Source organism: Cherax quadricarinatus, chromosome 24, assembly GCF_038502225.1.
Source record: "Cherax quadricarinatus isolate ZL_2023a chromosome 24, ASM3850222v1, whole genome shotgun sequence".
NCBI classification, from domain to species: Eukaryota; Metazoa; Arthropoda; class Malacostraca; order Decapoda; family Parastacidae; genus Cherax; species Cherax quadricarinatus.
In genome coordinates this window covers 11,841,790-11,865,724 of record NC_091315.1, presented here as the reverse complement: position 1 = coordinate 11,865,724, position 23,935 = coordinate 11,841,790, and the positions used below count along the sequence as shown (strand labels likewise).

Sequence of the window (23,935 nt, the reverse complement as noted above, 5' to 3'; positions counted from 1 at the left end):
GGGCGCCTGGCAAACCTGAGAATAGAGTTCCGATACCTCAGTAAGGAATCGTTCAACACTGTATACTGTATACTTCAAGCTCATACAGGAGTATGCAGCACCAGTTTGGAACCCACACCTGGTCAAGCACGTCAAGAAATTAGAGAAAGTGCAAAGGTTTGCAACAAGGCTAGTCCCAGAGCTCAGGGGTATGTCCTACGAAGAAAGGTTGAGGGAAATCGGACTGACGACACTGGAGGACAGGAGGGTCAGGGGAGATATGATAACGACATACAAAATACTGCATAGAATATTAAGGTGGACAGAGACAGGATGTTCCAGAGATGGGACACAAACAAGGGGCCACAATTGGAAGTTGAAGACTCATATGAGTCAAAGTGATGTTAGAAAGTGTTTCTTCAGCCGCAGAGTTGTTAGGAAGTGGAATAGTCTGGCAAGTGATGTAGTGGAGGCAGGAACTATTACAACCCAGGAACAATAAGGCCTGTTATCCTGGGTGTAAAGGGAAGCAAGGAGCAGAACAAACACAGCTGAATGACTTTGTAATATATTTTCCTTCAGGTGCAATTATAAGTATTTACAAGTATGTACACTATATACAGTTGGAAATGTGTGTACCACACAGTGAATCAGTAGGCAAAGATATAGCCTGGAGACAGAATGGACAACCATGTTCAACCAGCTCTAGAATGGAAATGACAGGGTAGAAACATGAGTGGTGACCACACCACATCCACAATTTCCAGACCCACCTTCTCATTGGCTGAACCTAGGTACTGATCTGACGATGGGGCCCCATCGTCCGACCCTTAGCACCTGGTTCGCTGGTTCGGGAGGTAGCCTTTTAATGAGGGTGTGTACATGCGCCGGATAAAGGTTACGTACTCTTTATATGCCACAGGAACCATACATAGTTTTAAGACGAGGTATGATAAAGCTCGTGGAGCAGGGAGAGGGAGAACCCATTAGCGGACAGTGAAGAGGCGGGGTCAGGAGCTTAGTCTCGACCCCTGCAACCACAATTAGGTGAGTACAATCAGGCGAGTACACTCACTCTCCACCGTTTGTTGTGGTGGGAAATAGTGGACTAAGGTCATGTATATCAGTACGTTGCCTCTGTACCGATATTTGACAGTGTTGTTGACTTGTAGTAACTCATATATGTTGTGTTGAGCTGCATGTGCTAGTGTTGCAACACCTGGCTGCCATGACAACAATGTCCTCAACGTTTCGGAAGCAAATTACAGTTGATGGGATGTGTGTAATTCATCAACCTGTCGGTATCGCATAGCATTAATGGGATGATAGTGACTGCAGGTGATGGTTAGCGAGGGCAGTCCTCGTGTATTTTCTAACGTCAATGAAACATAGCCTTGTATCCATGCCAGGGTGAAGGATGACCTGTCACTGACTCGTCAGTGAAGAACTATCATGTGACGCTACATCTCTCTCTTCATGTTATAACATTATATCTCTCTCAGTAGGACGTGACCACCCAAATGAGCCACCGGGATATTATAATTTATTTTTTAACATAAGTGGTTGTGAAGTGTTATCAAGTGAACAACGCAGCTGGCAGTACGCTGCAGTAAAGTATTTTTTCCGTTATTCGTAATTGTCAGAAATACCGTATCGTAGTTCAGTTCTGCACTTGTCAAGGAAATATGTACCGTAGCGTTCCATACCGTACCGTTCTGCCAACCTTAGTGAAAAATGAGAGCGGGACCGGGTTCCGTAGTGAGGTACAGACAGATAATTTGTATCGCTTAAGGTGGCTAACAATCCTTAGGCGTTACCAAGAGCTGTTGCTCACTATTTAAGTAGGTACTTACACAGAGGTGAGCTACGACAGTAATGAGGGTGTACTTCCGCAGGTGCCATTTAAGATAGATTACCTGACCAACGAGGTGGTGGTGAGCGAGATCAAGGTGCAGGTGAAAGGTCCTTCAGGACTCGTCAGGGTGGAGCTGGACATCTCTCCCAGGGGTGGCAAGGGCGTCTTCATCCCTCAGGAAGTTGGCATCTACGAGGTGAGGCACCATTCTCTCTCTCTCTCTCTCTCTCTCTCTCTCTCTCTCTCTCTCTCTCTCTCTCTCTCTCTCACTACTCTGCTATTGTTATCAACATTAGTTCATTTTAATACCACATTGTTTAATGTTAATGCCATACTTATTAAACTTAGTCACACGTTTATCTATTTGTACTTTATTAATTTGACCTACCATTATATATATAATATGTCGTTCTGAATAGGTAAAACTGGTCATTAGGAAGAACTCGTTTAAAAATAAGTCCTTTCTAAAACTTTCTCTTGTATGTTTAAAAATGTTTTACATTTATGTTAATGTAAAAATTAATAATTTTGTACCAAATGAACCTTAGAAAACTTACCTAACCTTACATAACAAGCGCAATTTAACTTAGCCTAATCCAGCTAAATACATTTTAGATAAATTAACAATAATTTAATAAAATACAATGAAATATATATATATATATATATATATATATATATATATATATATATATATATATATATATATATATATATATATATATAGTGCCGAATAGGCAGAACTTGCAATCTTGGCTTAAATAGCAACGTTCATCTTGCCATATAGGACAAGTGAAAATTTGTGTATACAATAATTTCGCCAAAATCATTCTGAACCTAACGAAAAAAAATATATTTCACTGTGTTTGTTTAGTATTAAATTATTGTAAACAAATCTAAAATATATTTAGTTGGGTTAGGTTAAAATAAATTGTTCTTGCTATAATTAGGTTAGGTAAGTTTTCTAAGATTCTTTTGGAGCAAAATTAAAAATTTTTACATTAACGTTGATGAAAAAAATATATCTTTAAACGTATAAGAGAAAATTTCAGAAAGAACTTAATTTTAAATAAGGTCTTGCTAATTGACCAGTTTTACATATTCGGCACGACATTATATATATATATATATATATATATATATATATATATATATATATATATATATATATATATATATATATATATATATATATATATATATATAACCTCCATGGTATTGCATTGCAGCTGAAAGTGATCAACGAAGGTGAGGTGGTTGAGGGATGTCCCGTGAAGGTGAGAGCTCTTCCTGACGTCTCTAAGATCATGTTCTCTGGCATCGACCCGTGTGCCCTGGGCTCCATCGTCGAGGTCCTGGTCAGTGTCTACACCACACAGGACACACATACCCCCCCCACACACACACACAACATACACAACACAACACCCAAGGTTGTCCTGTGTCACGTACGAGACCCGTATATTCTTGCTAAATAGACACACTTGTATGTTAATCTTATTATATATGTTAATATGTGTTAGTCTTTATATGTTGGTGTTAAGTCAGGTTATGCTGGGCTAAATCTAAATTCGGACGTTTCGCAAATGAATAAACTTTACTAGACTTGGTAACTCTCCTGAGTCAGCGAAACGTCCTGTTAAATATCTTTTGAATAAGACACATGTGCAATATTTTCCTATCTTTGTTTCCGAAACGTTTCGCCTGCCCAGCAGACCTTCCTCAGCCGAATAGAGAGGTAGCTAATATAGTGAAGACAGTAGAAGAAACTATGAGGTGTTCAGTAGCTGAGTAAACAGCACTGTTCAACAGCACTGTTCAACAGCACTGTTCAACAGTACTGTTCAACAGCACTGTTCAACAGTACTGTTCAACAGCACTGTTCAACAGCACTGTTCAACAGCACTGTTCAACAGTACTGTTCAACAGTACTGTTCAACAGCACTGTTCAACATCACTGTTCAGCAGCACTGTTCAACAGCACTGTTCAGCAGCACTGTTCAACATCACTGTTCAGCAGCACTGTTCAATAGCACTGTTCAGCAGCACTGTTCAACAGCACTGTTCAGCAGCACTGTTCAACAGCACTGTTCAACAGCACTGTTCAACAGAACACCTTGTATCAAGGATAAGCTCTTCCGCTCTCTCCAGTATAGTCAACCTCGGTATTCGACCGAAGAAGACGTACCCCTCACGGGAGGTTCCTGGATACTGATGAGGGGCTCTTGATCTAGGGAATTGGATCTGTACTTCAATTCCCTGAATTAAGCCTGAATGCCTTCCGCCCTCCAGCCCCACAGGCTGTGCATGATCCACACGGCTGTGGTTCTCAACTCGTGTCAGTCCATGGACCACCAACCCAGTTATCAAAATATTCTGGACCATTTCATTTTGTGAGTAATGATATATAAAGTCAAAGACAATAGACAATTTGGTTTGGAATATATTTCTTATAAACAAAAATTCGAGAAGTTATATCAAATAATAGATATCTAACATTTTGGTCTGAAATATATTTCATACAAATATAATTTCCTGGAAATAAATGGATATATATCTAACATTTTTCTGTGAAATTTCTTTCTAACGAACATAATTTTGAACATATGAAGTACAGAGCCAATATTGTTCCTTGAAACTAGACTTGATGTTAGGAGTGGTCCTTGATGTTAGGAGTGGTACTTGATGTTAGGAGTGGTACTTGATGTTAGGAGTGGTACTTGATGTTAGGAGTGGTACTTGATGTTAGGAGTGGTACTTGATGTTAGGAGTGGTACTTGATGTTAGGAGTGGTACTTGATAATGTTAGGAGTGGTACTTGATAATGTTAAGAGTGGTACTTGATAATGTTAGGAGTGGTACTTGATAATGTTAAGAGTGGTACTTGATAATGTTAAGAGTGGTACTTGATAATGTTAAGAGTGGTACTTGATAATGTTAAGAGTGGTACTTGATAATGTTAGGAGTGGTACTTGTAATGTTAGGAGTGGTACTTGATAATGTTAGGAGTGGTACTTGATAATGTTAGGAGTGGTACTTGATAATGTTAGGAGTGGTACTTGACAATGTTAGGAGTGGTACTTGACAATGTTAGGAGTGGTACTTGATAATGTTAGGAGTGGTACTTGATAATGTTAGGAGTGGTACTTGATAATGTTAGGAGTGGTACTTGATAATGTTAGGAGTGGTACTTGATAATGTTAGGAGTGGTACTTGATAATGTTAGGAGTGGTACTTGATAATGTTAGGAGTGGTACTTGATAATGTTAGGAGTGGTACTTGATAATGTTAGGAGTGGTACTTGATGTTAGGAGTGGTACTTGATAATGTTAGGAGTGGTACTTGATAATGCACAACGAACATCACTTTCAACTGCAAGCCAATTATTCTATTTGGACTTAATGTGCAACAAACATAAAAATTCACTGTCACACATGTAAGTTGATGTAAATGGCAAAAGAAATCTGAATGTGTTGACATGTCTGGGTAAGTAACAGTCATACTGGCCCAAAAAAAATTCTATGGTAGACCGCTGGTACACATCTTTAGTTGCCAAATAATTGTTCAGGTCTAAGAACTCCTGCATAGCCTCTGGAACACCATGAACATCTGTATTATTATAATAAAGAAGCGCTAAGCCACAAGGGCTAATGAACATCTGTAATGAATGGATTCCTGATGAAAGAAAACCCATCCCTTGTCACGTCCACATCCGGAAAGTATCGCTGAAATTCATCCCGCAGCTTTTGTAAATGCTGGAGAATATGCACCTGCATGGCTATCTTTGCCCCTAGCATGGCATCCATACATGGAAATTGAACTAAATTTTTACTTTCGACTTTACTGATCCAGTTCTAATTTCTCAAGAAAAGCCTTGATGATTCCTTGGTGAGAGAACAGATTTGCTCCTTTCCCTTGCAGCTGAAAATTCAGTTTGTTCAGGACACCAAAAATATCGAAAAAAATTATGCTAGTTCTACTTCTGACAGTTCTAGCATATTTGTAAAACCTTCTTTCCCTTGAGACTGGAGAAATAGAATAAATTCTCTCAGTTCAAACATTCTGTAGAGTACATTCCCTGGTGACAACCACCGTACACATTCCCTGGTGACAACCACCGTACACATTCCCTGGTGACAACCACTGTACACATTCCCTGGTGACAACCACTGTACACATTCCCTGGTGACAACCACCGTACACAAGAGTACAACAGCAACACCTCAAAGTCGGGACCCATGTCCTGGCATAATTTTCTGAATACATAGTCTGGTGTTCACTACTGACGATTTGATGTAATTAACCACCTTCACCAATTCTTTGAAAATGGTGTTCAGGTAATCAGGTAGTGTTTTTGATGCCAGTGCCTCTGTGAATGAAACAGTTAACTCCGGTTACCAATGGATCACACTGTTTCACCAACACTTGAAAGCTTGATCTTGAGTCTAGCATCCCAGGTGCACCATCATTGGTAACATCCACCAAATTTACCCAATCCAGACTATTTACTTCAAAGAAATTGTTAATTTCTAACATATCCTGAGCCTTTGTGATGGTATCAACAGTCTTACAAAAGATAAACTCGTCTTTGAAGTCTCCCTCAGCCATGTATCGTGCAAATACCAATAGCTGAGTAGACACTGAGACATCAGTTAATTCCTCCAACTGTATGGCAAACAATGAATTTTTTTTATTTTATCCACAACTTACTCACTGATGTTTTGTGAGATCTCAATTATCCGTCTCTACAGTGTCATTAGAAACTGATATATCATTCAGCTTCCATGCTGCGTCGTCCTCGCCGACAAGCCTCACCATTTCTTTTGCACAGGGTAGCACAAGTTTCTCTACAATCGTCGGTCTTCTTCCTCAGACCGAACCTAATTACCCCCCATTCTCCCCTCCCCTATCCCATCCTCCCCATCCTCCCCTTTTTCCAGTCCTCCTCCTCCTCCTCACCCCTCCCTTTTGCCCTTCCTCTTTTTAGCCTTCGTGATTTCTCCCACAGGCGCGCTAGTTCCTAGGTAGGGGAAAGGACACCGGGGTCGATCCCATTCCGTTGAGGTTTCTTGGCGGTGGCGTAGTTTGCCGTGGAATCTGGATTGCCTAGGGATGTCCCGATCCCTCTCCGGTATCCCGGAGTAGCTTTGGGTGTCTTTTGGGCGACGGGTGTATCTCTGGAAGCCACCTTTCGGATTCCGGGGGTGGTGGCTGAAGGAGGTATGCTTTGTGGCGGATATCCGGCCGCCCTCTCTTTTGTCCACCGAGGTAGCTCGGCAGATGTGAGGTTGCTATCCCGGATTGCTGGTTTACTGGCATGAAGGGTAGGGTATGGCACGGGTTCCATGCTGCATCTGCGCTACTAGCGGTGTCGAGTCCTCTTGGGCGCGGAGGGAGATTTCCGGCCCTTTCATTCCTCCTGGGAACTATTCCTCCCCGCTCCCCCCTTTTTTTATTCTTTTTTTTGTTTTTATTTTCTTTTCTTCTTTCTTTTTTTTTCTTAAAAACAAAAAGCAAAGGAGTAACCTAACCATGGCAGCCCTAGTCCATGAAACCACTACCCCCGGGCCCCTCCTTGATACCGCACCCCATTCTGACCCTGCCTTGTGTTTAGACCACTCTTCGGACACTCCTGATGCCCCTGTACCTCTTGCTGGTGCTGTTTCCTCACCCGCTTCAGGTACCGGGGCTTCGACTGACTCCTTCGATTTGTCTGAACTCCGCTCTCCTTTGACTATGCTTCCGGCTTCTCCCTCTACGGTACGGCAATTTTCGAATCGCCCACCCATTTCATGCCGGACCAACTCTGGTCCTACTCCTAAACGCCAACGTCAATCTCCTGATGATGCTCCGTCGTTACCTTCCCATTCTACTCGGAAACGACCGACACGTCAAGCACTCCCTCTCCACGCTCAGTTTCGGACCACACAATGGACTAAATTCTTTACTTTAAGACCAACTTCTTCTTCTGCCTACCTTTCTGACCATAGTATTGCCAAAGCGCTCCTGCGTCATGTTGGCAGAGATATTTCATTTCACGCTCTCAAGAGCGGTACGCGCATCGTCACTGTCCAGAATGCTACCCAAGCTCATGATCTTTCTCTCCTTTCGAATATCGATACTACTCCTATCACTATTGAAAAACATCTTTCTCTCAATTCTTGTAGTGGTACTGTCATTCTGCCCCATACCATAGTCCAACAGAATTTCCAGTCATGTGGCAATGACATTTTTGAACAGCTGGAACTCCAGGATCTCCCAATCCTCAAAGTAGACACTTATGTCCTTCCTGCCCGGGGGCGGAGACGTTACCCTTGCAATGTGGCTCGTTTAACTTTTGACAGCCGAGAACTCCCGTCCTCTGTATATGTCGCGGGACATCGGTTACAAGTTCGAAAGGTGATACCTACACCGCAACAATGTAGAAATTGCTGGCGTTTTGGTCACCCAGCGAAATATTGCAGATCTATGGCCGAATGCCCAGTCTGTGGTGCCGACAACCATTCTAATACATCTTGCAGTCAACCTCCATCTTGCCTTAATTGTAATGAAGCTCACCCTTCGTACTCCCGCCGTTGCCAGGTCTACTTAAATGAACGTGAAATCCGTTGCCTCAAAGAGGCAGAAGGTCTCCCTTATGCTATGGCAGTTACTCATCTCCGCCTCCAAGGGAGACTACCCCGTGTTTCTTATTCTCGTGTTTCCAAACATCCCCCCACTTCTGGGGTCCCATCTTCTGCAGCCTCCTCTGTTGTTACCCCTCCCATAGCCATTACGGCATCTAATCCTTTTGCTGTCCTTGGCTCTGACGTCCCGACTACAACTCAGTCTGTTCTCACATCTTCGCGTCCTTCCTCACAAGCCCCAGTATCGACAAGACCTCGTACGACACCTAATACCAATCGCCCCTCTACTCAGAAGTCCAAAAAATCCACATTGCTCAAATCTTCTTTGCCCCTTCCTTCCCTTCTTCCACCTCCACACGTTACCTTTCCAGTCTCTGTACCTAGTTCTTCCCCTCTCTCTGGCTCTATTACAAGTGTGGAGATTCACCCTCCTCCTCGTACTATGCCTTCCACCCCCGTCCCCTCCCAAGTTTCTCCCTCTTCTGTCACCTCCCAGGTTTCTACCTCTTCTGTCCCCCCCCACACTTCATCTCCAGTCCCTTACACTTTTCCCTCCCCCTCTACTTTGGTACAGTCCATTACTGTCCCAATCTTTACTCACCCTCCTCCTCCTATCTCCAATATGGTTTCCCATACATCTTTGAATTCAGAAACACTTGAAGCCATTTCAGAATATATTGCAGAGACTAAACCTTCAATGGACACTGATTCACTTCCTGTTCCTTCTCTTCCCTCTCCTCCATCTTCACAACCCCATTCTTCGCAACGCTCCGTTCCTTCGCTACTTGAACATCTTCCAATGCCACCACACGTTGACTTTTCTAACCCCTCTAGTCCGTAGGTGCCTTTACCTACAGATTCCTGATATTTTCTTCATCGCCAATCATGGCCTATTTACAGTGGAATATCCGTGGCCTCAGGGGTAATCGGGGTGAGCTTCAGATGTTGCTTTCCAGGTTTTCCCCTGTTGGTGCTTGCTTACAAGAACCAAAATTACACTCGGCTGTTTTCCAACCTATCTCAGGCTATAATTTATTGTATTCTTCGGATCCTTTCTCAGATGGGACCTTTAATGAAAGTGCCCTTCTTCTACGCAATGATATTCCGTACTGTCAACTATTTGTCCATACCTCGCTGCATTACACTGCAGCCCGTATCCACTTGAATAAGTGGTTTACAATATGTTCTTTATATCTCTCTCCTTCTCGAGCATTTTCTATCCCAGACTTTGCCTTTCTTGTTTCATCCTTACCACCACCACTTCTGTTACTTGGTGATTTTAATGCCCACCATTTCCTCTGGGGGGGGTCTCATTGTGACTCACGTGGCATTCAGTTGGAGGCTTTTCTTGCCTCTCACCCCCTCCATGTTTTAAATACGGGTACTCCCACCCATTTTGATCCTCGTACTCATACTCTCTCTTGCATCGATCTATCAGTCTGCTCTTCCTCCACTGCACTAGACTTCACCTGGTCTGTTCTACCAGACTTACATGACAGCGATCATTTTCCGATCATTCTTACTTCTCCTTCCTATTCACCACCTTCCCGTAGCCCTCGCTGGCAATTTGATCGGGCAAATTGGGATCTTTACTCACACCTCACTGCTTTTAGTGAGGTTCCTTCTTCATCCTCCATTGATGAGCTCCTACACATCTTCTCGACATCAGTTTATACCGCAGCTTCTCATTCTATACCCCAAACCTCAGGCAGGCATTCTCAGAAGTGCGTGCCTTGGTGGTCTCCTGCTTGTGCTCGTGCAGTACGTTTGAAACGTGCTGCATGGGGCAGGTACCGGTACAATAGAACCGCTGAGAGACTTGTTGATTTTAAGCAGAAGCGTGCGATCGCTCGCCGTGTCATCCGTGAAGCTAAACGCACTTGTTGGCGAGACTATGTTTCCACCATCACCTCTGCTTCTTCTATGAGTGCAGTCTGGAAAAAAGTGAGGAAATTGAGTGGTAAATACTCTCCTGACCCGGCTCCTGTTCTACGGGTCACTGGTGTTGATATAGCAAACCCTCTCGACGTTGCCATTGAACTTGGCACACATCTGGTCCGTATTTCCCGAGGGCTCCATCTATGCCCCTCGTTTCTTTCCTCAAAGTCTGCCAGAGAGTTAGTACCCTTGGACTTTTCTTCTCTCGGAGAAGAACAGTATAATGTGCCTTTTACACTTCAAGAACTGGAGGCAACGCTCTCAGCTTGCCGATCATCGGCAGCTGGGCCTGATGACATTCATATTCGTATGTTACAACATTTACATCGGTCAGCCCTTGTAGTCCTCTTACACCTCTTCAATCTTATTTGGGCACAAGGAGTTCTTCCCCAGCTGTGGAAATCTGCCATTGTTCTCCCTTTCCGCAAACCGGGTACTACAGGACATGATGCCTCCCACTATCGCCCCATCGCTCTTACAAGTGCAGTTTGCAAAGTGATGGAACGCCTCGTAAATCGACGTTTAATGTGGTATTTAGAGACTCACAACAGTCTCTCCGCTAGTCAATATGGCTTTCGTAAGGGTCGTTCTACCATAGACCCCTTACTACGCTTGGATACGTATGTTCGTAATGCCTTTGCGAATAATCACTCAGTTATTGCCATATTTTTTGACCTTGAGAAGGCATATGACACAACTTGGAGGTATAATATTTTGGCCCAGGCCCATTCCTTAGGCCTCCGAGGCAATCTACCATCCTTCCTTAAGAACTTTTTAACTGACAGACATTTCCGTGTTCGAGTCAATAATGTTCTTTCCCCGGACTTCGTCCAAGCTGAAGGTGTCCCTCAGGGATGTGTTCTAAGCACAACACTTTTTCTCCTTGCTATAAATGATTTGGCCTCTGTTCTTCCACCCAATATTTGGTCATCACTCTATGTTGATGACTTCGCTATTGCTTGTGCAGGCGCTGACTGTCACCTTATTGCAGTTTCTCTCCAGCATGCGGTCGACCGTGTTTCCACTTGGGCCACCACACATGGGTTTAAATTTTCAAGTACCAAAACTCACCAAATTACTTTCACTAGACGCTCTGTTATCTCCGATCATCCTTTGTATCTCTATGGCTCCCGTATCCCCGAACGTGATACAGTCAGGTTTCTAGGCCTTCTCTTTGACCGTCGGTTAACCTGGAAACCTCACATTACCTCTCTGAAGGCAACTTGTCACAGCCGGCTAAACCTTCTCAAAACCCTTGCTCATCTTTCCTGGGGAGCTGATCGTCGAACTCTGCTTCGCCTACATTCAGCCCTCGTTTTATCGAAACTCGATTATGGTGACCAGATTTATTCCGCGGCCTCTCCTGCTACTCTCTCTAGCCTTAACTCTATCCATCACCAAGGCTTACGTTTGTGCCTTGGTGCTTTTCGCTCTTCCCCTGTTGAGAGCCTCTATACAGAAGCAAATGTTCCATCCTTGTCTGATCGCCGTGATGCCCATTGCCTTCGTTACTATGTACGCTCTCACGATCTACACAATCCTTCCATTTATAGAATGGTCACCGATATTAGTAGACATTCTTTATTCGTTCGCCGCCCCTGTTTGCTCCGTCCCTTTTCTCTTCGCCTACTTTCACTCTTGTCTTCCCTTCAGTTACCACCTTTATATGTTCATGTAGCATCTCACTTTTCCCTACCCCCCTGGGAAGTTCCAGCTGTTCGGGTCTGTTCTTTCTCACTCCCTTGCTCGAAAGCTCAACTGCCTACGGTGGCTTCCCGCTCTCTTTTTCTTGATCACTTCCACTCTCATTCTCATGCCACCGCTGTGTACACAGATGGCTCTAAGTCTTCAGACGGCGTCGGATTCGCAGCAGTGTTTCCGGACAGCGTCGTACGAGGGCATTTACTATCTTCAGCTAGCATTTTTACTGCTGAACTGTATGCCATTCTTGCAGCACTTATTCGTATCGCATCTATGCCTGTGTCATCATTTGTAGTAGTCTCAGACTCCCTTAGTGCTCTACAGGCTATACGAAAATTTGATACATCTCATCCCCTAGTTCTCCGTATCCAACTTTGGCTACGCCGTATCTCTACCAAACATAAAGATATTGTTTTTTGTTGGGTCCCTGGTCATGTCGCCGTACAGGGCAATGAACAGGCAGACACTGCTGCGCGGTCAGCAGTATATGACCTACCAATTTCCTATCGAGGTGTTCCATTTCTGGACTATTTTGCTGCAATAGCTACCCACCTTCGCACCCGTTGGCAACAACGTTGGTCAACTCTGCTCGGTAACAAACTTCATTCTATTAAACCGAGCATAGGTTACTGGCCGTCTTCTTGTCATCAGTGCCGAGGTTGGGAGACCACTCTCTCCCGCCTTCGCATTGGCCACACTCGTCTTACTCATGGGTATCTCATGGAGAGGCACCCTGTTCCTCTCTGTGAGCAGTGTCAAGTTCCAGTATCGATTAGCCACATTCTGTTAGACTGCCCTCTCTATCAACGAGCACGCAGAATTTACCTCCAACGTCGTCTTCGTTCTCCTACTCTCTCTTTACCTTCCCTTCTTGCTGATGGACCCTCCTTTAATTCTGACTCTCTCATTGACTTCTTGACAACGACTGATTTACTCCACAAACTCTGATGATACTTTTCGCACTCCCCTCAGCCCTTTCTGGTTCAGTCTCTTGCTGCCCTTTACCCTTTCACCATCCACTGCCCCGCTGTTATCCGTAACCTGTTGCTCATCCATCTCCCTTTTGCCACCTGATGCCCTCGCTTCCTTCCTGCCCTGCAGCGCTGTATAGTCCTTGTGGCTTAGCGCTTCTTTTTGATTATAATAATAATAATAATTCTCTACAATCGTATGAGACTTATCCTGTGCGACAGTGTAGGAAGCGAGCACAACATTGGTGGTTTTTTCATAGAATATATCTGTCACGTCAAGGCGCTGCTGCTTGAAAAGTGATAACAGCCGCTCGAAATAATCTTTATCCTTTTGCAACAAATTGGGGTGACACTTTCCAAGACGGAGTTAAAACTTAGCTGACTTCAGTGAGTCATTCCCCAAAACTTTGAAACAAATAACACACTGTGGTAATTCCATGCCATCTTGTTCTTGACAGGTGAAGCCAGGTTTAGTGTTGTCCTCTGAATACTGGCGCTTAACATTCCTGCCATTGCCATGTATCTTTATCTGTGGACAATATAATGAAATATATTATATGTCCAATTTGGCATTAATAAAGATGTGAAAAACAGAATTTAATACACATGTAATAATAAAACACTTATGTTTATAACCCGCATAAACCAGCACAACACAGCACACAGCAGCATAATACAGCAGCACAACACAGCACACAGCAGCATAATACAGCAGCACAACACAGCACACAGCAGCATAACATACCAGCACAACACAGCACACAGCAGCATACAGCAGCACAACACAGCACACAGCAGCATAACACAGCAGCACAACACAGCACACAGCAGCATAACATACCAGCACAACACAGCACACAGCAGCATACAGCAGCACAACACAGCACACAGCAGCATAACATACCAGCACAACACAGCACACAGCAGCACAACACAGCACACAGCAGCATAACACAGCAGCACAGCACACAGCAGCATAACATACCAGCACAACACAGCACACAGCAGCATACAGCAGCACAACACAGCACACAGCAGCATAACACAGCAGCACAACACAGCACACAGCAACATAACATACCAGCACAACACAGCACACAGCAGCATACAGCAGCACAACACAGCACACAGCAGCATAACACAGCAGCATACAGCAGCACAACACAGCACACAGCAGCACAACACAGCACACAGCAGCACAACACAGCACACAGCAGCATAACACAGCAGCACAACACAGCACACAGCAGCACAACACAGCACACAGCAGCATAACACAGCAGCACAACACAGCACACAGCAGCACAACACAGCACACAGCAGCATAACACAGCAGCACAACACAGCACACAGCAGCATACAGCAGCACAACACAGCACACAGCAGCATAACACAGCAGCACAACACAGCACACAGCAGCACAACACAGCACACAGCAGCATAACACAGCAGCACAACACAGCACACAGCAGCATAACATACCAGCACAACACAGCACACAGCAGCATAACATACCAGCACAACACAGCACACAGCAGCATACAGCAGCACAACACAGCACACAGCAGCATAACACAGCAGCACAACACAGCACACAGCAGCATAACACAGCAGCACACAGCACACAGCAGCATAACACAGCAGCACAACACAGCACACAGCAGCACAACACAGCACACAGCAGCATACAGCAGCACAACACAGCACACAGCAGCACAACACAGCACACAGCAGCACAACACAGCACACAGCAGCATAACACAGCAGCACAACACAGCACACAGCAGCATAACATACCAGCACAACACAGCACACAGCAGCATACAGCAGCACAACACAGCACACAGCAGCATAACACAGCAGCACAACACAGCACACAGCAGCATAACACAGCAGCACAACACAGCACACAGCAGCATAACACAGCAGCACAACACAGCACACAGCAGCACAACGCAGCACAACACAGCACACAGCAGCATAACACAGCAGCACAACACAGCACACAGCAGCATAATACAGCAGCACAACACAGCACACAGCAGCATAACATACCAGCACAACACAGCACACAGCAGCATACAGCAGCACAACACAGCACACAGCAGCATAATACAGCAGCACAACACAGCACACAGCAGCATACAGCAGCACAACACAGCACACAGCAGCATACAGCAGCACAACACAGCACACAGCAGCATACAGCAGCATAACACACCAGCACAACACAGCATACAGCAGCACAACACAGCACACAGCAGCATAACACACCAGCACAACACAGCACACAGCAGCATAACACAGCAGCACAACACAGCACACAGCAGCATACAGCAGCACAACACAGCACACAGCAGCATAACACACCAGCACAACACAGCACACAGCAGCATACAGCAGCACAACACAGCACACAGCAGCATACAGCAGCACAACACAGCACACAGCAGCATAACACACCAGCACAACACAGCACACAGCAGCATAACACAGCAGCACAACACAGCACACAGCAGCATAACACAGCACACAGCAGCACAACACAGCACACAGCAGCACAACTCAGAACACAGCAGCACAACACAGAACACAGCAGCATAACACAGCAGCACAACACAGCACTCAGCAGCATGACACAGCAGCACACAGCAGCACAGCACAGCACACAGCAGCATAACACGGCACAACACAGCACACAGCACAACACAGCAGCATAACACAGAACACAGCACATAGCAGCACAACACAGCACACAGCAGTATAACACAACACACAGCAGCATAAAACAGCACACAGCAGCACAACACAGCACAAAGCAGCACAACACATAACACAGCAGCACAACACAGCACACAGCAGCATAACACAGCACAACACAGCACACAGCAGCATAACATAGCACACAGCAGCACAACACAGCACACAGCAGCACAACACAACACAGCAGCACAAAGATCACAGCAGCACAACACATCACACAGCAGCATAACACAGCAGCACAACACAGCACACAGCATAACACAGCAGCACAACACATAACACAGCAGCACAACACAGCACACAGCAGCATAACATAGCACACAGCAGCACAACACAGAACACAGCAGCACAACACAGAACACAGCAGCACAACACATCACACAGCAGCACAACACATCACACAGCAGCATAACACAGCAGCACAACACAGCACACAGCAGCATAACACAGCAGCACAACACATAACACAGCAGCACAACACAGCACACAGCAGCATAACACAGCACACAGCACACAGCAGCATAACATAGCACACAGCAGCACAACACAGCACACAGCAGCACAACACAGAACACAGCAGCACAACACATCACACAGCAGCATAACACAGCAAACAGCAGCATAGCACAGCAGCACAACAGCACACAGCAGCACAACAGCATAACACAGCACAAGACAACACAACAGCATAACACAGCAGTACAACACAGCACACAGCAGCATAACACAGAACACAGCAGCATAACACAGCACACAGCATAACACAGCAGCATAACACAGCACACAGCATAACACAGCAGCATAACAACACACAGCATAAAACAGCACAACACAGCACACAGCAGCACAACACAGCACACAGCAGCATAACACAACAGCACACAGCATAACACAGCAGCACAACAGCACACAGAAGCATAACACAGCAGCACAACACAGCACACAGCAGCATAACACGGCAGCACAACACAGTAATACACAGCACACAGCAGCATAGCACAGCAGCACAACACAGCACACAGCAGCATAACACAGCAGCACAACACAGCACATAGCATAGCACATCAGCACAACACAGCACACAGCAGCATAACACAGCAGCACAACACAGCACACAGTATCATAACAGCACAACACAGCACACAGTATCATAACAGCACAACACAGCACACAGCAGCATAACACACCAGCACAACACAGCACACAGCAGCATACAGCAGCACAACACAGCACACAGCAGCATACAGCAGCACAACACAGCACACAGCAGCATAACACACCAGCACAACACAGCACACAGCAGCATAACACAGCAGCACAACACAGCACACAGCAGCATAACACAGCACACAGCAGCACAACACAGCACACAGCAGCACAACTCAGAACACAGCAGCACAACACAGCACTCAGCAGCATGACACAGCAGCACACAGCAGCACAGCACAGCACACAGCAGCATAACACGGCACAACACAGCACACAGCACAACACAGCAGCATAACACAGAACACAGCACATAGCAGCACAACACAGCACACAGCAGTATAACACAACACACAGCAGCACAACACAGCACACAGCAGCATAAAACAGCACACAGCAGCAGCACCACACAGCACAACACAGCACACAGCAGCACAACACAGCACAAAGCAGCACAACACATAACACAGCAGCACAACACAGCACACAGCAGCATAACACAGCACAACACAGCACACAGCAGCATAACATAGCACACAGCAGCACAACACAGCACACAGCAGCACAACACAACACAGCAGCACAACACAGATCACAGCAGCACAACACATCACACAGCAGCATAACACAGCAGCACAACACAGCACACAGCATAACACAGCAGCACAACACATAACACAGCAGCACAACACAGCACACAGCAGCATAACATAGCACACAGCAGCACAACACAGAACACAGCAGCACAACACATCACACAGCAGCACAACACATCACACAGCAGCATAACACAGCAGCACAACACAGCACACAGCAGCATAACACAGCAGCACAACACATAACACAGCAGCACAACACAGCACACAGCAGCATAACACAGCACACAGCAGCATAACATAGCACACAGCAGCACAACACAGCACACAGCAGCACAACACAGAACACAGCAGCACAACACATCACACAGCAGCATAACACAGCAAACAGCAGCATAGCACAGCAGCACAACACAGCACACAGCAGCACAACAGCATAACACAGCACAAGACAACACAACAGCATAACACAGCAGTACAACACAGCACACAGCAGCATAACACAGAACACAGCAGCATAACACAGCACACAGCATAACACAGCAGCATAACACAGCACACAGCATAACACAGCAGCATAACAACACACAGCATAAAACAGCACAACACAGCACACAGCAGCACAACACAGCACACAGCAGCATAACACAACAGCACACAGCATAACACAGCAGCACAACAGCACACAGAAGCATAACACAGCAGCACAACACAGCACACAGCAGCATAACACGGCAGCACAACACAGTAATACACAGCACACAGCACCATAGCACAGCAGCACAACACAGCACACAGCAGCATAACACAGCAGCACAACACAGCACATAGCAGCATAGCACATCAGCACAACACAGCACACAGCAGCATAACACAGCAGCACAACACAGCACACAGTATCATAACAGCACAACACAGCACACAGTATCATAACAGCACAACACAGCACACAGCAGCACAACACAGTACACAGTAGCATAACACAGCAGCACAACACAGCGCACATTAGCATAACACAGTACAACACAGCACACAGCATAACACAGCAGCACAACACAGCGCACAGCAGCATAACGCAGCAGCACAACGCAGAACACAGCACACAGTAGAACAGCATAACACAGCACAGCACACAGCATCATAACACAGCAGCACAACACAGCACACAGCAGCATAACACAGCAGCACAACACAGCACACAGCAGCATAATACAGCAGCACATAGCACACAGCAGCATAATACAGCAGCACAACACAGCACACAGCAGCATAACACAGCACACAACAGCACAACACAGCAGCATAGCACAGCACAGCACACAGCAGCATAATACAGCAGCACAACACAGCGCAAAGCAGCATAACACAGCACAACACAGCACACAGCAGCATAATACAGCAGCACAACACAGCGCAAAGCAGCATAACACAGCACAATACAGCACACAGCAGCATAGCAGCACAACACAGCACACAGCAGCATAATACAGCAGCACAACACAGCACACAGCAGCACAACCTAATCTTCCTCTCAGCTTCCATTTATATTACATTTTATACGAGAAAACCTAATCAGCTTCCACCACACCTGTAAAGCACTGCAGGATGAAAAAAAACAACTAATCAGCTTCCACCACACCTGTAAGGGGTCATTGAAGGGTAATTTTTTTTTTTTAATTTTCGTTCGATTTCTTTCATTTTTTTTGTACGTAAAGAAGCACCTTTCAATAGTAATGTGACCAAGTTTCAATAAGATAGCTCAAAAAACAACTGAGAAAAAAATTATTTACTAATAATCATACATATTGCAAGGTGCCGTCGAAGTGGGACTTGGAGAAGTTGTTTTGGCATTATCTACGCATAAAACAATGCTAAACTGTATTTCTAATGGATTGCCGTTCTGTAATTTATCCTTTCTTCATTCTTAAAAAAAAAAAATTTTGTATGTTTTTTGACTTTCAGCCAAATATCTGACTTTTGCCCTCACAAAAATCAAAAACAAATTATGATATCTCAAAAAGCGATCCATGGGATTGTAAAACAATCTTTCCTTTATGTTCTCTGTGAATTTCATTACATTCCTGCTATTATTAACGAAGTTACTTGCTCATATATGTGAATAACTTACTTCCGAGATAATCCGCGAAACAGCCGGACCACCTTTTTTTTTTTTTTTTCGAGAAAATAACATTTTTCTCAGTCTTATACTGCATTACGAGTGTATATCATAGTTAACCATGTTCGTTTTCTCTAATATAAGGACCCTGGAGGTGAGAGAAAGAGAATGTAAGCCCCTCTCTGAGAATGGGAATCTATTATTCCCGATGGAGCGCTCTGGGAATATTCCATATATTATTCATTCTGGAGTATTTACCATACTTCTTTGTTATTTATATTGTTTATTATGTCATATTAGATCAATTGTGATAGATAAATAAGCCGTAGAAGCTATAATAGCGTTATATTGAGCCATATTCCCCGGCCACCCCCGAGACTGTAATCAGCTTCCACCACACCTGTAAAGCACTGCAGGATGAAAAAAAACAACTAATCAGCTTCCACCACACCTGTAAAGCACTGCAGGATGAAAAAAAACAACTATTCAGCTCAGTAGTTCAGTGTCTACTGCACTAAACGACAGAATTACGTGCAGCCGCGTGGCTGACAGGAATCGAACAGGGATGGCCCGCGCTCTCACGCACGCACACCCACACACACGATGTCACGGACCAACTACCTCAACATGCAAGGTTCACATGATATCGCTTCCGCAGTTTGACTGTCGCTGCATTTAACACGGGCGAATCCATTATCCGACCACTCCCATTCACGCTGGTCAATGCGTATATCGCTGATCCACACATTATTTTCGATAAATTTAAGACTATATGCACCAATCTTCAGTTTATTACCAAATATAGTGAACGTTCTCTGGACCACCCAAAATGTCACCATGGACCACCAGTTGAGAACCACTGCCATCGCTTCCCCACAATAATAATGATGCGCAACTTGAAATAGATACCAAAGTGTTGCACATGTGTCCTGTTCATCTACTCTTCTTGTATACCACTAATAAAATAAGCTGACATTACCCACCTGTGTGCCCATCTGTTGCATTTTGTTGTCTCAGTCACCATCTAGTTTCATGTTGTCCTAGTCACCATGTTGCTGTCCTAGTCACCATGTTGTTATTCAGATCAACAGTAACGGTGCCGGGGGAGGGGACATAGAGGTGACAGCATACTCACCCACCAAGCGACCATTGACGTGCCCCGTCAAGGTGGAGGATGGTGTGTACGCTGCCACCTTCCAGCCAGACGAGGCTGGTCAGTGGTCCATTGCTGTCTGTTACGACGATGAGCACATCCAGGGCTCACCCTTCACCTGCCACGTCTACGACCCTCACAGTCTCAAGGTAAGTCCTGTACCTGCCATGTCTACGACCCTCACAGTCTCAAGGTGAGTCCTGTACCCCCCACGTCTACGACAGTCACAGCCCATGGCGCCCCTGCTTTTCACTGGCTCTGTCTTGTACTCTCGTATCTCTCATTCCAGTACGTTATATTGTAGTGTGATGATTTTGGAGTAGGCCCCTCCAGTAGCTTGCTTGTGTATATTATTTATCAGGCATCTCGTCTTCTCTCCAGAAAGTACATTAGCAGTTCTTTAAGGCGTTCTCAGTAGTTGAAACGTCCTCTTGGCTTTGTGTTCAAGGCATTTAAACTACTGGGAACCCTTCATAGTACTTTCTAAAGAGAATTAGGTATGCAGTAAATACATAGAAGATACTGAAGAGCCTCACCCCTACCGTAACAACGTACTGGAGTGAGAGGTATGAGAGGAAGTGTAAGACTTAGCTAAAAGCAGGGGCACCATGGACACAAGAAGAAAAGTATAAACATCCGTGGACCTTGCCTATCCACCCTGCAAACAACAACAATCAGAAATATTGCCAGAATAAGTGTGGATGCATTAAAGAAAATGGAAATCTTAGAACAGGTCACGGGTAAATCACAGGTATGGAAGTCAGCGGGAAAAAATTCTAACTAGTGTAATTATATATGGTAGATATCCATGTGCAGCTTTCTAATTGACCTGGTAATGAGCGGAGACGCCAGGTAATGTGAGAAGCTCCACCGTGTTCATATGTGCACTTAATGACTGCCAGACAGTGGTGACTACCAGCCAGTAGTGGCTGCCAGCCAGCCAGTAGTGGCTGCCAGCCAGCCAGTAGTGACTGCCAGCCAGCCAGTAGTGGCTGCCAGCCAGCCAGTAGTGACTGCCAGCCAGCCAGTAGTGGCTGCCAGCCAGCCAGTAGTGACTGCCAGCCAGCCAGTAGTGACTGCCAGTCACAGTTTTTCAAGTTATCAGAGTAAATCATTATAGAAATAAATAACATTGAGCCTGACATTGACGGTTGTTGTATCTAACCAATTTTCAGCTCCACGGCTTGGAGAAGGGTCCACATTCTGATGCTGGGAAGTCCTTCACCTTCGTGGTGGACGCTACAGAGTGCGGGTGGGGTGACGCCAAGGTTGACGTGACGCAGGGAGGTCGCTCACTACACTCCAACACGCTGGAGGTCGACCGTGGCCTCTACGAGGTCACCTTCACACCCTCGCAGGCTGCCAAGCACAAGATTTACGCTTATTTTAATGGCCACGAAGTCAAAGGTTGGTACTAGGTGATGCTAGAGTCCCAGGGTGCCTAGAGACGGTGTTGATAGTGTTAGATCCCAGGGTGCCTAGAGACGGTGTTGATAGTGTTAGATCCCAGGGTGCCTAGAGACGGTGTTGATAGTGTTAGATCCCAGGGTGCCTAGAGACGGTGTTGATAGTGTTAGATCCCAGGGTGCCTAGAGACGGTGTTGATAGAGTTAGATCCCAGGGTGCCTAGAGACGGTGTTGATAGAGTTAGATCCCAGGGTGCCTAGAGAAGGTGTTGACAGTGTTAGATCCGACGGTGTTGATAGTGTTAGATCCCAGGGTGCCTAGAGACGGTGTTGATAGTGTTAGATCCCAGGGTGCCTAGAGACGGTGTTGATAGTGTTAGATCCCAGGGTGCCTAGAGACAGTGTTGATAGTGTTAGATCCCAGGGTGCAGAGAGACGGTGTTGATAGTGTTAGATCCCAGGGTGCCTAGAGACGGTGTTGATAGTGTTAGATCCCATGGTGCCTAGAGACGGTGTTGATAGTGTTAGATCCCAGGGTGCCTAGAGACGGTGTTGATAGTGTTAGATCCCAGGGTGGCTAGAGACGGTGTTGATAGTGTTAGATCCCAGGGTGGCTAGAGACGGTGTTGATAGTGTTAAATCCCAGGGTGCCTAGAGACGGTGTTGATAGTGTTAGATCCCAGGGTGCCTAGAGACGGTGTTGATAGTGTTAGATCCCAGGGTGGCTAGAGACGGTGTTGATAGTGTTAGATCCCAGGGTGCCTAGAGACGGTGTTGATAGTGTTAGATCCCAGGGTGCCTAGAGACGGTGTTGATAGTGTTAGATCCCAGGGTGCCTAGAGACGGTGTTGATAGAGTTAGATCCCAGGGTGCCTAGAGACGGTGTTGATAGTGTTAGATCCCAGGGTGCCTAGAGACGGTGTTGATAGTGTTAGATCCCAGGGTGCCTAGAGACGGTGTTGATAGTGTTAGATCCCAGGGTGGCTAGAGACGGTGTTGATAGTGTTAGATCCCAGGGTGCCTAGAGACGGTGTTGATAGTGTTAGATCCCAGGGTGCCTAGAGACGGTGTTGATAGTGTTAGATCCCAGGGTGCCTAGAGACGGTGTTGATAGTGTTAGATCCCAGGGTGGCTAGAGACGGTGTTGATAGTGTTAGATCCCAGGGTGCCTAGAGACGGTGTTGATAGTGTTAGATCCCAGGGTGCCTAGAGACGGTGTTGATAGTGTTAGATCCCAGGGTGCCTAGAGACGGTGTTGATAGTGTTAGATCCCAGGGTGGCTAGAGACGGTGTTGATAGTGTTAGATCCCAGGGTGCCTAGAGACGGTGTTGATAGTGTTAGATCCCAGGGTGGCTAGAGACGGTGTTGATAGTGTTAGATCCCAGGGTGCCTAGAGACGGTGTTGATAGTGTTAGATCCCAGGGTGCCTAGAGACGGTGTTGATAGTGTTAGATCCCAGGGTGCCTAGAGACGGTGTTGATAGAGTTAGATCCCAGGGTGCCTAGAGACGGTGTTGATAGTGTTAGATCCCAGGGTGCCTAGAGACGGTGTTGATAGTGTTAGATCCCAGGGTGCCTAGAGACGGTGTTGATAGTGTTAGATCCCAGGGTGCCTAGAGACGGTG

At 45.7% G+C, this 23,935-nt stretch overlaps 1 protein-coding gene across 4 annotated transcripts in view; it reads left to right on the top strand.

The window, feature by feature from the left end:
* The window catches only part of jbug (filamin-type immunoglobulin domains fbug), a 495,234-nt gene that overhangs the window by 195,242 nt on the left and 276,057 nt on the right, over positions 1-23,935 (top strand). For all 4 annotated transcript variants that reach the window (XM_070088188.1, XM_070088189.1, XM_070088185.1 and 1 more), the window contains 4 exons: positions 1,875-2,030; positions 3,064-3,192; positions 20,835-21,053; positions 22,080-22,311. In XM_070088188.1, the coding sequence (XP_069944289.1) occupies positions 1,875-2,030; positions 3,064-3,192; positions 20,835-21,053; positions 22,080-22,311 (736 nt within the window). The remainder of the gene's footprint in view (positions 1-1,874; positions 2,031-3,063; positions 3,193-20,834; positions 21,054-22,079; positions 22,312-23,935) is intronic.